Source organism: Ctenopharyngodon idella, chromosome 1 (assembly GCF_019924925.1).
Source record: "Ctenopharyngodon idella isolate HZGC_01 chromosome 1, HZGC01, whole genome shotgun sequence".
In the NCBI taxonomy this organism is placed as follows: Eukaryota; Metazoa; Chordata; class Actinopteri; order Cypriniformes; family Xenocyprididae; genus Ctenopharyngodon; species Ctenopharyngodon idella.
The window spans coordinates 18,034,436-18,050,754 of record NC_067220.1 but is presented as its reverse complement, the minus strand read 5'-3'; the positions used below and the strand labels follow the sequence as shown (position 1 = coordinate 18,050,754).

The following is a 16,319-nucleotide window of genomic DNA, read 5'->3' as shown; positions in this document are numbered from 1 at the left end:
ATTATGCAGAGATAAAAATAAGGAAACAAAGTAAAAAATACGAAAAAATAAGTATAATATATTTTGCGACATTAGCATAACCAATCACGTGAGTTTGGGGCAGAGAATCTGAGGCATGAGTCTGTTTTGCCCAATCAGTGGCAGACTTGTTTGGCCTTTAATTTTGGGAAGTTATTATTTTCTTGGTGCTAGTGTCATCTTCAGTATTTTTTTGCACGTTATTTTTAATGTGATTAGTGTAAATAATATTAGTGTTGCTTAATACCACAGCAAAAACTACTAGCCTAATATAAAGTTCAAACATTATTGAAGAAAAGTGAACAGTCAGTAATAAAATAAGAACAAATAAACAAATTACAATAGCACAAATAAATACAATAGAACAAATATACATATTAAATACAGTGCTTTTTTCAACTAGGTCTGACAGTAGTATTCAGGTACATAAATTGAATAATTAAATGTAAAATAACACTGCATAGTCTTCACTGTATAAATTAAATATAGATTAATCCTTGTTTAAGTTACAAAAGTTATTCAGTCAAGAGCAGTGAGTGATCTCTTTTTCATTTGTTGTTTGATGAACATTGACACAGGTTTATAAGGCTGCTGTCACTTTAAGACCTAATGCACAGATCCAATATAATGATACACATCCGATTTCTTTCTCAACTGTTTACGTTCACTTAAGGCATAAACGACTGCGGGCATTTTGACATAATGTTGTGTGTATTTGTTCAAGCGCAAAATAATGCAAAAAAGAACTCAATTTGTGAATGTGTGTTCCTTACCAGTTAACACTTAGTTTGCGCTCCTGGTTTTCTTTGTTATTGTTTTTAATATAGTGAATTAAACCACCTTTCTGATTTAAAACCACAGACAAGCCATTGTTTTTATAATGTCAAGATTATTTTGAGACATTTTTTGCTCACAATGTATAGAAACATTTGTTGTCATAACATTCAGTTTGCACATTGCAACAAATAAATCTATTCTAATTCAAATATCTAAATGCTAATTTCTTCTCTACATGGGGAAAAAAACATTTGAGCAACAAGGTTAATGGGGAAACATAGCTTTGAGAAGGTATTAACTCCCTCCACAACAAACAGATTTTATAATCTGTTTGTTTGTAATCTGTAGTATTTGAGTCATGCAGTTATTGTATTTTCTTCATGCAGTTTTTAGCCGATATGGAGGCGAATCCATTGCTAAGGGACAGTGTGGAGTGTCAGCGGCTGGTAATGGAGGCCATGAAGTATCATTTGTTGCCAGAGAGACGGCCGCTCCTCCAGAGCCCGAGAACACGTCCACGCAAGGCCACTGTAGGGGCACTTTTCGCCGTGGGTGGCATGGATGCCACAAAAGGTATTATTTTCATATCATTTTTATGTTGTTTCTATAGTCTACCTGCCTTCGCTTTTGTGTTTTAAAAGGGCAGATAACAAGGTAGCCCCTCCTCTTCATTTCTCTCTCGTTCACTTGTCAGATTTTCTCCATTAGTGCAATGGACTGCTGAGACATTTCCATTTTCACAGTATAGTCTTGAGTCTTTTGAATTAATGGAGCTTTAAACAGTAAGTGTTTTACATTTAAATAGGCCAAAAGTGAGACAGAAGTTGTATTTAAATTAGTGTTTTGTCCTCTTTATGGTGAAAGGTCTGATCTGTTACGTACTTGCAAATATGCTTTTTCAGTAGCAAGAACTGAAGTATGTATTATGCTTAATGAGGCTGAAGGTGAATGGTCTTGGCTAAATTTAGAGAGACAGTGAATCATATATGTGATTCACATGATTCATAGTTTGTAATGAGTGGTGTATAGAGTGCCACAGTGACCGCCCACTTGGTTCCATTCATGTTTTTTATTTCATAATATTTTTTCAATAAAGATTTCCAAGGCATGAACCAAACCACCCTGCTCTAAGATGAATCACAACATTACAAACTTGGATTTGAAGCAAAAAGTAGTTAAAAATCTGAGGAAGACTATGAAGTCCACTGAAACTTTGCAGTCCATGAAGCACTGCAAATTAAATAATCACACAATATAAAACTCTTTGCCAGGAATTTGGCTATTAAACATATTTTTAAAAAATTATGTTGACATATCACTGACCCATTGCTTCTGTGGAACAGAATGTTACTGTATCACTAAGATCTATTATAAATTATAATATATTAACCTCACAGCTTATGGTAAAAACAAAACTTTGCACTCTATTGGCCTATAAAGCCAATGACCTGTAAAACCAGGTTTACAAGGTTTTTTGAAGAAGTACTGTAGCTTCCCCACTGATCTTTACTGTAGCTTCCCCAGTCTTACTCATGCAATTACAGTACATTTTTAGAAGACAAATGTTAAGAAAAGAATCATAGAGACTTCTGCTTTCACAGTTTGGTTCTCAGGGCTTTATACTTCCTGTTGTTCTTTTCTTATTTTAGCTTATTAACTCAGAGATGATTAAAAAAAAACAGGGTCATCTGTGTTCCCAGTGTGTTCCCTGTACCCAGTAAAAATGCCTCAACAGTCTTAAAACAACAAGGTAAATTTACCTCTTATTAAAACTTGTTTTTCAAATATTTATTTTCAGCAAATGTATCTTGTTAGGGCCAGAGCACCGATGGTGTGAGGACCTTATTGTAATTACTCAGTCAATTCTTCTTCTTCTTTGAAACGAATCGTATTTTTGAGGGCTAAACATGCTCGAAAACTCATGAAACTTTGCACACGCGTCAGAAGTGGTGAAAATTTACGTCTGATATGGGTTTCTGAATTAGGTGTGGCAAAATGGCTCGATAGCGCCACCTACAAAATTTCAATTAAGTGCCCTTCGCGCTACGTTTCAAAGTACAGGTATGAAATTCGGTAGACAGATGTAACAGCCCAATACCTACAAAAAAGTACCTGGGTGCAAAATCTGAAAACCCAACAGGAAGTGAGATATTTTGAATTTTCTCTGCAAAATTTTTGCAGTTTTTGCCATTTCCAGACATTGTACTTTAACAAACTTCTCCTAGAGCTTTAATCAGATCAAGGTCATATTTGGTCAGTCTAATCTAAAGGCCTTTGTGACGTTAAATTGTGAAGGTCTTTACTTTTCACTGAAGGGCGTGTCTGTGGTGGCCTGACAAAGTTTGATGTTTCGCCATGAAACAGGAAGTTGTTGTAACTTGGGTATACAATGTCCGATCTGCCCCAAACTTCACATGATTCATTAGAGTCCTGATCTGAAGACATCTACAATGCAATATTCAGTTACAGTCATAGCGCCACCTGCGGGCAACAGGAAGTGACATGTTTTACACTGTGATTAACTCCTCATAGAGATTTAACCAGATCAACATAATATTTGGTCTAATCTTAAGGCCTTAGCGATGTTACATTGCAAAGATCTTGAGTTTTCGTTGAAGGGCGTGTCTGTGGTGGCCTGACAAAGTTGGATGTTTCGCCATGAAGGAGGAAGTTGTTGTAACTCAGGCATACAATGTCCGATCTGCTCCAAACTTGACATGTTTGAGAAGAGTCCTGCCCTGAACACATCTATATGACAATATTCAGTTATAGTAATAGCACCACCCACTGGCAACAGGAAGTGATGTGTTTAACACTGTGATGCACTACTAGCAGCATACTAAAGTATGCAATTGAGTGCTAAACATGCTACAAACATTCTAAAACATGCTAGCAACACTTAGCTGAGTGCTAAAGCATGCTATTATCGTCATGAAACAGGAAGTTGTTGTAACTCAAGCATACAATGTCCAATCTGCCTCAAACTTCACATTTGATAAGTGCCCTGGCCTGAAGACATCTACATGACAAAATTTTGTTATAGTCATATCGCCACCAGCTGGTAGCAGGAAGTGTGGCAAATAAAAATGACTGACGTTGTCCTCCTATATTTATATACCTAAATGCATATTGCCCACCATGTTCTGTTTTCCTAAAGCCACCGGGTGGTGGTGGCACGGGTGCAAGGGCCCTTTCATCGCCGCTTGCAGCTTTAATTAATAAATGTATTTTTATATTAGCAATTTTTTACTTACAAGCATAAACCTCACAAAAATGTATTTTGTAATTATTTTCTTTAATTTACATTTACGTTTTACATGTAATCATTTAGCAGACGCTTTTATCCAAAGAGACTTACAAATGAGGAGAACAATAGAAGCAATCATAAAAAATAAATAGATATACAGAATAGAACAGTAAGTGTTAGCATTAATAGGTCAAGTGTTGATAAAAAAAGATGGGTCTTTAGCCGCTTGGGTTGAATTAGGCAATTAATTCCACCAGCATGGAACAGTGAAGGTAAAGGTCCGTGAAAGTGATTTTGTGCCTCTTTGGGATGGCACCACAAGGCGCCGTTCACTTGCATAACGCAAGCTTCTGGAGGGCACATATATGGCCTGAAGTAGTGAGTTTAGGTATAGGTAGGGGTGCAGAGCCAGTGGTTGTTCTGCAGGCAAACATCAGTGGCTTGAGTTTGATGCAAGCGGCAATTGGCAACCAACGCAAATTGATGAATAGAGGTGTGACATGCACTCTCTTCGGCTCGTTAAAGACCACTCTCGCTGCTGCATTCTGGATCAGTTGCAGAGGTTTGACAGTACATGCTGGAAGCCCTGCCAAGAGAGCATTACAATTGTCCAATCTGGATAGAACAAGAGCTTGGACAAGGAGTTGTGTAGCATGCTCCGATAGGAAAGGCCTGATCTTCCTAATGTTGTATAAGACAAATCTGCAGGACTGAGCAGTTCTAGCAATGTAGTCTGTGAAGTTTAACTGATCATCAGTCACAACTCCAAGGTTACTGGCTGTCCTGGATTGCAGTTATGGTTGACGAACATAGTATTTCTAACAAACATTTTTTTTTTTCAGATTTCTGTTTATTATCTGTAACAATCAAGGCTTTAAAGAGCTTCATTTGTTCTATATATCAATATGGAATGTATCTGAATTCTTGCATGTGTGTATAGCTCTAATAGTGTGGCTTACAGATGGGCCCTGCTGATGTACAGATTTCTTTAATTGTTTTTTAAGGGGCCACTAGTATTGAGCAGTACTGTTTACGGAGGGACACATGGCGGCAGGTGGCCGTTATGAGTGGAAGAAGGCTGCAATTTGGCGTGGCGGTTCTCGACGACCGCCTGTACGTAGTTGGGGGACGAGATGGCCTCAAGACTCTCAACACAGTGGAATGTTACAACCCCCGCAGCAAGAGCTGGAGCGTCATGCCCCCCATGTCCACGCACAGACACGGCCTGGGTGAGGAATAACACTTGCATTTAGTGTCCTCATTGGACTATTCATGGTCATTCACTTGAATTATATGTTTCTTGATTGCTTGACACAATATTTAGGGCCCTATAAAATCTGCGATTCCGTCCCTACACAATATTTTCAAGCATAGCACTTGAATGTTGCCTAAAAGCCATATGAAAGCTTATGTACGATCTCTGATCATTTGTGTGTGTTTGTAGGTGTTGCAGTGTTAGAGGGCCCCATGTATGCAGTAGGAGGTCATGATGGTTGGAGTTATCTCAGCACGGTGGAACGTTGGGACCCTCAAGCTCGCCAGTGGAGCTTTGTTGCATCCATGGCAACACCTCGAAGCACTGTGGGAGTTGCAGTGTTAAACAGCAAGTAAGCATAGACAGCATAAAACCGTGCTTCTTAGTGAATAGACTCCATGTATGCCATTAAAATGTTGGCTATAAAATTCTCATTCTCTGTCTCTCTTTTTAAGGCTGTATGCTGTGGGTGGCCGAGATGGAAGTTCATGTCTGAAATCAGTGGAGTGTTTCGATCCTCACACCAACAAATGGAGCAGCTGTGCTCCCATGTCTAAACGCAGAGGCGGTGTTGGTGTAGCGACGTGGAATGGCTTTCTGTATGCTATCGGTGGACATGATGCCCCAGCCTCAAGCTTAGCATCTCGACTCTCAGACTGTGTCGAAAGGTAAAAGGGCTGAAATCAATAGGACAGAAACGGGGTCAATGTTCTTATAAACCGGCTGTTGTCAACAAAAGAGAAGCTTTAAGGGCTCATTATGGTTTTCCGCCAAAATAAAAGCTTGATGGTATAATGTTATAGATATAAATAAAAGATATAATAAGCCATAAATATTAATATTGTAATTTTACAGGTGTACTGTAAAATAAAAATAATTAATATCTTAATAATAATATTAATTTAATATATTATAATGTTTATATTTTTCGTACATTTATTTTACAGTGAAATATTACAATAGTAATTTATTATTTTAGTTATAATAATAACAATATAGTCATATGGATAACTCACAAGCTTTTATCTTACAGTGAAATATTACAATAGTATTATTTATTATTTTGTTTATTAGTTTTTAGTTATAACAATAATAATAATAGTCATTAAAAAATCCCCAAATTTTTTTTAAACCACATTTTGAAATCACAATTTTTATTAGAAAAATTACAAATTGTGCAGCCCTATAAAATGGAGTTCAAAAATTGGCGTGTTCTTCTCCCTATTAAAAAAACTTATCCTTTGCACAATTATATGGTTAGTCACAGACTTGAGACCTATTTTTGTCTCACAACCCAGCAGTTCTACCAACTCTGCTGTAGACTTAACTCAATATTTTTGATTTTAGCAGACAGTTTTGGTCCAAAGACAAGAAGTTTCTCATTCTTGTGTAGGTGGCAAATACCAGTATATGTCGCTACAAACAGTCATATGCTATGGTTAGGTCTCAAAGCCCAAGGTGAACATCAAGAAGACAATACAGCAGTCCCAGAACAAATGTGTTTACATCAAAGTGCTACAGATGAGTCCTTAAAGAGAAACTGACTCAATGAGCGCTGTACAAACTTAGGTAGTGCAGGTGAGTGAAGGGTATGAGATTTTTCCTTAGTAATTGTTGTAAAGTTAAGAGTCAGAGGATGTGCAAACTATGATAAAGTATTCTGCAATTCATTGCCACATGTTCAGTGTAGAGTTCTTCTTTTTTGTGTATCATTAAAGACCATTAAAGTGTCCTTTAAATGTCATAAAAACAACCAGTTTAGCACAGCTTCATTCTCACCACTGTTTTGAGCATAGAAAGAGCATCTGTCAATGTATTAGGTCATAATATGAATATAATATGAATAATATAGAGATGTACTGTACCACTGGCATAGATATGAGCAAATCTTATGCTGCCTGGGTCCTTCTTTTGAGTTTGGACGTCATAATTATGCTGTCAAAATCAATGCATAGGGTACTCAAATATGGTAAATGGAACAAACATCATTGGTTCTTGAGTAAATTTGGTAAACAGAAGCTCAGATGTGCTGCCATGACACATGAAAATGAACCTCACATGTAAAGCAATGGTTCTCACATGTAAAGCAATCATGCTTGAGCTTCCGTTTACCAAATTTGAGTGCTCTATGTACATCCGCTGATCAATGTTTATATGTGAATAAAAGCCTAAATTAAATCTGTTCATCATATAAAGAGATCCAGTCACTTGGATTAAACCGTTTGATTCATATGGATTCCTTTTATGATCTCTTTATGAACATTTTGAGTTTTGGGTGAATAGACTTTCAATGGAGGGACAGAAATCTATCAGATTTCATTAAAAATTCCTTAAAAGGTTAGCTCACCCAAAAATGAAAATTCTGTCATTAATTACTCACCCTCATGTCATTCCACACCCATAAGACCTTTGTTCATCTTCAGAACACAAATTAAGATATTTTTTTATAAAATCCGATGGCTCAGTGAGGCCTCTATTGACAGCAAGATAATTAACACTTTCTAAAGACATATTTAAAACAGTTCATGTGACTACAGTGGTTCAACCTTAATGTTATGAAGTGACGAGAATACTTTTTGTGCACAAAAAAAAACAAAATAACTTTATTCAACAATATCTAGTGATGGGCAATTTCAAAACTGCCAAAGTCACGTGAACCATTGAAATTTCAAAATGTTTCGAAACACTTATGACGTATCAAAGCCTTGTTTACTGAAATCATGTGACTTTGGCAGTTTGATACACGCTCCGAACCACTGATTCGAAACAAATGATTCGTAAATCTTCAAAGCTTCATGAAGCGGTGTTTTGAAATCAGCCATCTTTAGTAGCTTTCTGGGCATTTGAAAGTGTTAATGGAGGCCTCACTGAGCCATCAGATTTGATCAAAAATATCTTAATTTGTGTTCCTAAGATGAACGAAGGTCTTACAGGTGTGGAACGACATGAGGTTGATTAATTAATGACAGAATTTTCATTTTTGGGTGAACTATCCCTTTAATTTGTGTGCCAAAGATGAAAGTCTTATGGGTTTGAAATGACATGAGGCGAGAGTAAATGATGACAGAATTTTCATTTGTGGGTGAACTAACCCTTTATTAGAGAACGTATTAAATGCAATCCTACGTAAGCAATGGAACATCTTGCACTATGTATGCTTTTATAGAGCTTTATTAGTATCAGACTTGTATTTGACACGTTCCAGTGATTGATCATGTTGCTTAAGTTGCACTTCTGAAATGTGCCAGCTTGTTATGTGTTTTAGTCTATTGATTTGGACAGCAGCAACTTCATGATGAGTGAAGCCCGTGTGGGACGTGCCAATTATTCCTTCATCACACTGTCTGAGCACCACATGACACCGGAGCTTGGGTTTTAATGAAAAATTTAGAGATTCCATTTGAACAGGAGCATAGGTAAAATCCCACTTGTGATTTATGCATGACATTGTGAAGAAAGACTTTTTTATCCTAGTGAGTTTCCAAATAAATGAACGGATAAAAGCTTTTTTCCGAGAGAAGGAACACCATGCTTCACAACATTTAGATTTTATGAGCTGCTTAAGCACATTTAGTTAACGTCAGCCTACCAGAATGATTTTTCTGGGTGGTTAGTGGCCTCTGAGTGTGATTTCCTCTTGGTCATGTCTTGGAAACACATTGAAGACAATGTATTTGGTCTTTAGTGTGACTGACTTGTGCTCATCATCTTCTCTCATCTGTCTGTCTCTCTGCCCCTGTTGCATCTTTGTTTAAAAGAGCTGTCTGTCTGCTGAACACTTCCTGCACCCTGACTGCTCTCAGTCTCTGTCAGTCAAAGTTTACTCGACGGGACTTCTGACAGATAGGAGACAGAACAGATGCATGTTTCCTACCTGTCCTATATCTTACACGTTTGTTTAGCTGCACAGTTTTTCTCATTAGAGATCTTTAATGTTTTTGAAAGTAGCTCGCCAATACTGCATTTATTGGGTCAAAATTATTCGGTGTGGTGAAAATGACGCCACAACTGGGACACCAACAGGGTTTAGTTGTACAGTTCAATTTAAAGATATCTGCACAGCTACAATTGATTTGTTATATTTAAATATATGATTTGAAATATTAATGTATTTGTGTGCAAGTCAGATATGGGTACTTTATTGACTTGACTATACTGTTGACAGAAAAGGGAATTTATATGACACTTTTGAGGTATGGCAAGGTCTAGTGAAATATAAATCTAGTTAATATTTGTAAATCAACATGGCTGATTTTCCCTGTCTATATAATTACTATTTTACCATTTCTGTCAGGTACGACCCGAAGACGGACATGTGGACAGCAGTAGCTCCCATGAGCCTCAGCAGAGACGCTGTGGGCGTGTGTCTTCTCGGGGACCGTCTTTATGCTGTCGGGGGTTATGATGGGCAGGTGTACCTAAACACTGTGGAAGCCTACGATCCCCAAACCAATGAGTGGACACAGGTAAACACATACTGTCCATCTGCCTGACTTTCTTGTAATATCTGTACATTTACATTATTCATCCATCTTCTCCTCCCTTCATGTCACGCGTACAAGTAACAGCTCCGTTTTCTGTTACGGTTTGATTCTGCCTCATTCCTCCTGGCAATGTTTATTTACGGTGCTGTTTGTTCATTATGTAAATGCAGGGCCTCCATCATTTTGACAGGAGCACAGCTCTTCTCTGCATCACAGCGTCTGTTATTACCTCGCGCTATAGCAACCTCCTGATTTCTCCTGGGCTTCATTTCTCGTTATGTTTTTAGGCGACATTTCCTTCGCCCACATGCCGAGAGTTCATATTGTTTCGTTTGTAAAAAAACAATCCTCGGGATGTGTGTAGGTAACAGTATGTTTGCGTACAAGTGTGTGTGAGGAGGAGAGGGAGCAATAAAGCAGTATGTGTGTTGACAGAGAGAAATTGACTCATCATTGAGAACATCAATCCCATAAATGCACCCCCGAAGAGACCGTTTGTGAAGTCGAATCCATTCTTTCTAATTGGGATTTGTGTTTTTGTTCTAGGTGGCGCCGTTGTGTTTAGGTCGAGCCGGAGCTTGTGTGGTTGCCGTAAAGCTTTGAAATGCCTCCTGCTGTCAATCATCTCCATGGTGACCGTCCTACAGTACAAGCCTCCGGTGCTCTAGTAGTGTATCCAGACAGATCTGAGCTTCTGCTGACCACAGCAGAGAAAATCACACTTACTGACATACAGCTGAATACTCAACTGTGATCTTCCTTTATGCCTTCTAGTATGTATTTATCTATTAAAAGCAGTTTATTTCATGGCTGTGCACATCAAGAGCTACAGGTAGACTTCCTCCTTTTCTGTCTCTGGTTAACAGGGTTTATTCAATTTAATGTCCATTCATTCGTATGTTTATCTATGTATTCCTTCATGTTTACACACCATCAGAATGTAGGGCTCTCTTTTCTGCTTAGATCCCATTTTTTACTTGCTCCTCCATTGTCCCCACCACAAAAAATAATTATGTGCGGTATATATTTAAAATGTAGCTATATATAATATATATAAACTATCGTTCAGAAGAAGATTTGGTCCCACTTTATATTAGGTGGCCTTAACTACTATGTACTCACATCAAAAATTAAGTACAATGTACTTATTGTGTTCATATTGTGTTGCAAAACACTTTTGCTGCTATTGAGGTGGGACACGGGTAAGGTTAGGGACAGGTTTGGTGGTATGGGTAGGTTTAAGGGTGGGTTAAGGTGTAAGGGATGGGTCAACGGTGTAATTATAAATGCAATTGCAGAAATTAATTACAGATGTAATTACATGCAGGTATTTTTAAAAGTACAATGTAAAAACATGTATGTATAAGTGCATTGTATCAAATGATTAATTTAAATGTAATTACATAGTAGTTAAGGCCACCTAATATAAAGTGGTATCGATTTTATTATTTTTTATTTATTCTCTTTTATTCAGCAAAGATGCATGAAAGGGATAGATCACCCAAAAATGAAAATTTGGTTACACTTTATTTTACAGTGCTGTAGTTACATTGTAATTATTCAAATAAGTACTGAGTACTATTAATTAACTACATGTACTTACTATAGAGTTACAGTTAGGGTTAGGGTTTGGTTTAGGGTTAGTTACTTGTAATTATGCATAATTTGCTGTTATTACTGTAGTAAGTACATGTAGTAACATGTAACTATTGCACTGTAAAATAAAGTGTTACTGAAAATTTTGTCATCATTTACTCACCTTTAAGTTGTTCTTATGAATTTTTTTCTTCTACTGAACACAAAAGAAGATATATGGGTAACCAAACAGTTGATGGTCACCATTGACTTCCATAGTATGGAAAAAAAAAATACTATGGAAGTCAATGGGGCCCATCAACTGTTTATCATTTTTGGGTGAACAATATCTTTAAATTGACCAAAAGAGACAGTAAAAACATGTATAATGTTTCTATTATAAAATAAATGATGTTCATTTTAACTTTATATTTATCTAAAAATCCATAAAAAATTGATCATGGTTTCCACAAAGATATTAAGCAGCACAACTGCTTCCAAAATTTATAATAATAAGAAATGTTTATTGAGCAGTAATATTAGCATATTAGAATGATTTCTGAAGGATCATGTGACACTGAAGACTGGATTAATGGCTGCTGAAAATTCAGCTTTGCCATCCACTTTAAAATATATTAAAATAGAAAACAGTTATTTTAAATGGTAATGATATTTACGATATTACTGTTTTTACTGTATTTGTGATCAAATTAATGCAGTCTTGGTGAGAATAAAAGACTTCTTTAAAAAAATATATTTAAAAAATCTTACTGACCCCAAACGTTTGAACTGTAATTTGCAACTAATTATTACATCTAGATAACGCTACTTTTTGGTGGCTTATTTACATCAGCCAATTTTAAACCTTCAATATTTAATACATCACAGAGAAGAAACAGAGTGGAAAGGATAAAGAATTATTAAGAGTCAATTAAAACATAACTGTAATGTGCACAGCCAAATTTTCTCTGTAGAAATGGTCTGTCATCTAAGAATAGCCAGAGTGCAGTAAAGTGTCTCTAGGGAAAAAGAGTGCTGGAGAGAGAACCAGACAAGGATTGTACTGTGTATGTATGTATGTGTGTGTATTTCCTTCCCTCTATTCTAAAAGCAAACATTATTGTTAATGTTTAAGCAGTGTAATCAAGGATGACAGCGGTTCTTGATTAGATTTAGTTGTATTCACTAAGCGTGCTGATTTTATTATTTTTTTTCAGAACAGCAAGGTCAGAACAACAGTCCTGTAGCAGAAAAGAGATTCTGAGATTTGATCAAACGGTACTGATCATTGAGCATATTCTGCAGCCAAAATCACATTAAATCTAGCAAATGTGTCTTTATTAGACAGGCAAATACAATGGAGAGTGTGAGGAGAAAAGATAAGAGAGAGGAAGCTTTGGATAGAAGGACCACAATTGGGAAGAAAGACACGAGATGGAAATCAGGCCGCATGCTGAGAGTGGAAATCACTTTGACATTATCAGCCCATTGTAAGCGCGTACGTTTTCGATTTATATTTAATTTACCTGCCCAAACACAGTTAGAGCATATCAGCAATATTGCATGTGAATATGGTAATTATACCTACAAGGGAGTAACACAATCCTTCATTATACTGTGCCCTTATTCCCCAACTCGCTTCAAGCTCAGAGAAAGAACATCATAACAAGGTCTAATGCATATTCAGAACTCTGAATCATTCTTTTTTGAATATAGAAACGCATCCCAGTACTCAGCGGAGGAAGTTAACCACACAAACTGAGATTTCTGTAGCAGTTCCCCTACTGAGTAAAGGAAAGCTTTAGAAAAAGATTAAAAAAGATCATTGTAAATAATGGTTATTGTGGGGTTTTTCCTCATGGCTTACACAATGTTTTATTTATAGTATTTCTATTTTTACACAGTGATTCATCTCCACAATAACAGCTGGATTCTGGGTCACTGTCCATTTAATGCAAATAAATTCTACTGGGAAGCAGAACAAAGGCAAAAAGACCAGATTAACCACGATTTAGATTTACATCCCAAAGTCTATCTTTCAGTGACCCACAGATACCTGGAAAAATACATGCAGATCAACATAATCAGAATGTGCTCTGCAAAATAATGTTCCTAAACAGTATTTTTGTCACTGTTTTTTAGTAAAAATATCTGAACATTCTTGCAAAATAAATTTATTTGTAAAGCAAAATTGTATAAAAAATTAAAGCTTGTTTTCACAGAATGTATCTGGAATAAATAACATGGTTCTTACGCCATTGGTAGTTTTTAAGCATAAATGAAGCCATATATAGCGTGGTTTATGCATTAAACAGTGAAAAACAATTTGCCAGCGGGTTTAGGAAAATAAACTTGGATTTGTTCTCTGTTGTGCTTCCCAAGTAAATTTATCTTGTTCAAAGGATGGTGTAAAACAAAAATATTGATTTAAGAAAATTATTTTTTGTAGTATACCCAGAGCATTTTCTTTGATGGTGAGATAAAATGTTTGTTTTTGTATGTGTGTGTGCAGTTAGATACAGAATCAGATGCGAATTTAAAAGCAGAGTTTTAGACCAACTCTTTTGATCGCTTCATTGCACCCGTTTGTTTTGCACAGCTGCAGCATTTCCAGGGTATCTGTTCCTGTCTGGTCACTTTTTCCTCCTTTTTCTTTTCCTTTTCAGTCAGGTGTATGTTTGTGTGTGTTTATCTCCCTGTGCATCTCTGGGGTTGTCTTGTAGGAAAAGAAAAAACATGTTTTTGTGTGTGTGTGTGTGTGTGGTCCTACATTATGGGGAAAATATCCAAAATCCTTGTCCTTGTGGGGACAGCTTATAAATCATACTAAGTGATGTTTTTTTAAAATATAAAAATGCATAAAGTTTTCTGTGATGGGTAGGTTTAGGGGAACGTTTAGTGGATAGAATATACAGTTTGTATATAAAAATTGTCTATGGAATGTCCCCATAAAACATGAAAACCCATTAAACGTGTGTGTGTGTGTTAGTGGCACACTCTTAAACCCCATACTGAGTACAAAGTGCAGCTTCAGAAGTTTTGGTATTTTGATCTAGTTTTCTAAATCCAAGAATCCATTTCAGAGAAACAGAATAAAATGAGGGAACAGTTGAGATCAGAGATCGCCACATACCATTTATTCACGTTAGATTCCCTTTATTCAGTCGATATTAAACTATAACACCGTAGTTGGTGTAATGTCTTATTTCTACATCATGCTGTTATTATATTTCTTCATAAAGCTGTAATATATGTACATTATTTTGTCATTCTTGTGCAGCTATGAGATTTTATGCGATATGAGATAAGAGTACATGAAAGACTTCCAAAGGAAGGGGCATTATGTTTTGATTTGTAGGGGGCGAACATGATAATATAATGTAATATCCAGGTTACATCTCTAAAAATCATATCGGTCAGAGTTATGTATATTTCATTGCACATTTCAAAAGTGTCATGGTCCCTTTATATGTCTTCTGTTATTGACAGGTCATCATATATTAAAGTATCATCTTGTAGCATAATCATATTCAGCCAAAGCAGAGCCTTTGTGAGGTTTAGTAGTTTTTTGAAGACGCTGAATATATTTCAAAAGAATCAAGTCACCAGAGCAGGTGTTTGATTGGCTGATCACAGATATACTTCATTTGCATTGGATACTATATATATCGGGAACGTATATCATAAAAACAATCACATGTACAGTGTACAATTGAGCACATACTTATTCTATACAATGTTAAATTAAATCTTATGGAAAATGTAAACAGTTTGTAAAAAAAAAAAAATGATGCCGTTTCATTCCGTTGTGAGAGAATTCCTTTGATTTCATTGTAATTACCTCTGGCTAAACACACACCCACACACACACATATATATATATATATATATATGATTAGAATATTTATATATTCATGAGGCTGCATTACATGTGATTGTGCAACATTCTCACTGAATACACTACTGTTTTTTATATTTGTCATCTTTTGCATCTTTAATACTGGGAGCTGTATCAGTGAAAAGAGTGATTGACCTCACGAGGAAATCTCACTTAATGTTATGCATATTGTTGCATATTGTTATGTATATGTTGTCTTGATCATGGATGCATCTCTCACTTGTACAGAGCTTGCTACCTGTACAATGATGGGAGGCACACAATTTTTTATTGTAATATGAAATATGTTGTCTACGCAATTGTTTTTCTTATACATTTCACACTTAAGTGTATTGTTTGATTTATGAATATTTTTGGTTATTAAACTGTAAAAGAATGTCTTTTTGGCTTGCGTTTGTGCTTTAGTGTGCAGCAGGTCTGCTGGGACAATGGCTCAACGGCTCATTAATTTTAACTGTGATTCAGGTGCAGAAGACCTAAATTAGACCTGACATGGAGAGGTCGGCAGCTTCACCATTGGGTCTGACAAACATCTGACCGTGCTGCTCCAGAGGTCATGCCCTCTGCGTCACTCTATGACCAAAAAAAAAGAAGAAAGGAGTTAAAGAGATAGTTCACCCAAAAATGAATATTATTCCGTGATTTACTCACCCTCAAGCCGTCTTAGCTGTATATGACTATCTTCTTACAGACAAACAAAAAAAATATATAGTAGTACATCATGTCATTGTGTAGAACGTCATGGCATTGTGTAGTACGTCACGGAAGTTAATGCTTTTTGGACGTACGTCGAAATCTCGTTATTTTACTTTATAAAATTTTAAACAAGGATACTTGTCTTACACAAATGCATCGATTCGCTTCAGAAGGCCTTTATTAACCCCCTGGAGTCGTATGGATTCATTTTTTTATGGATGGATGCCTTTTTTTTTTTTTTTTTGTCTACTACAGAATTTGGGCAGCCATTCACAACCATTATAAACCTTAGAGGACTAAGGATATTTTTAATATATCTCCGACTGTGTTCGTCTGAAAGAAGATAGTCATATACACCTAGAATGGCTT

General features: G+C 36.3%; 1 protein-coding gene across 3 annotated transcripts in view; it reads left to right on the top strand.

Moving 5' to 3' along the window:
• klhl5 (kelch-like family member 5) overlaps positions 1 to 15,634 on the top strand; it is a 74,206-nt gene extending 58,572 nt beyond the window's left edge. For all 3 annotated transcript variants that reach the window (XM_051893392.1, XM_051893403.1, XM_051893384.1), the window contains 6 exons: positions 1,182 to 1,368; positions 5,047 to 5,271; positions 5,487 to 5,649; positions 5,753 to 5,965; positions 9,592 to 9,763; positions 10,328 to 15,634. In XM_051893392.1, coding sequence (XP_051749352.1) covers positions 1,182 to 1,368; positions 5,047 to 5,271; positions 5,487 to 5,649; positions 5,753 to 5,965; positions 9,592 to 9,763; positions 10,328 to 10,384 — 1,017 coding nt within the window. In that variant the 3' untranslated portion in view covers positions 10,385 to 15,634. The remainder of the gene's footprint in view (positions 1 to 1,181; positions 1,369 to 5,046; positions 5,272 to 5,486; positions 5,650 to 5,752; positions 5,966 to 9,591; positions 9,764 to 10,327) is intronic.
• The last annotated feature ends 685 nt before the right edge of the window (positions 15,635 to 16,319 follow it).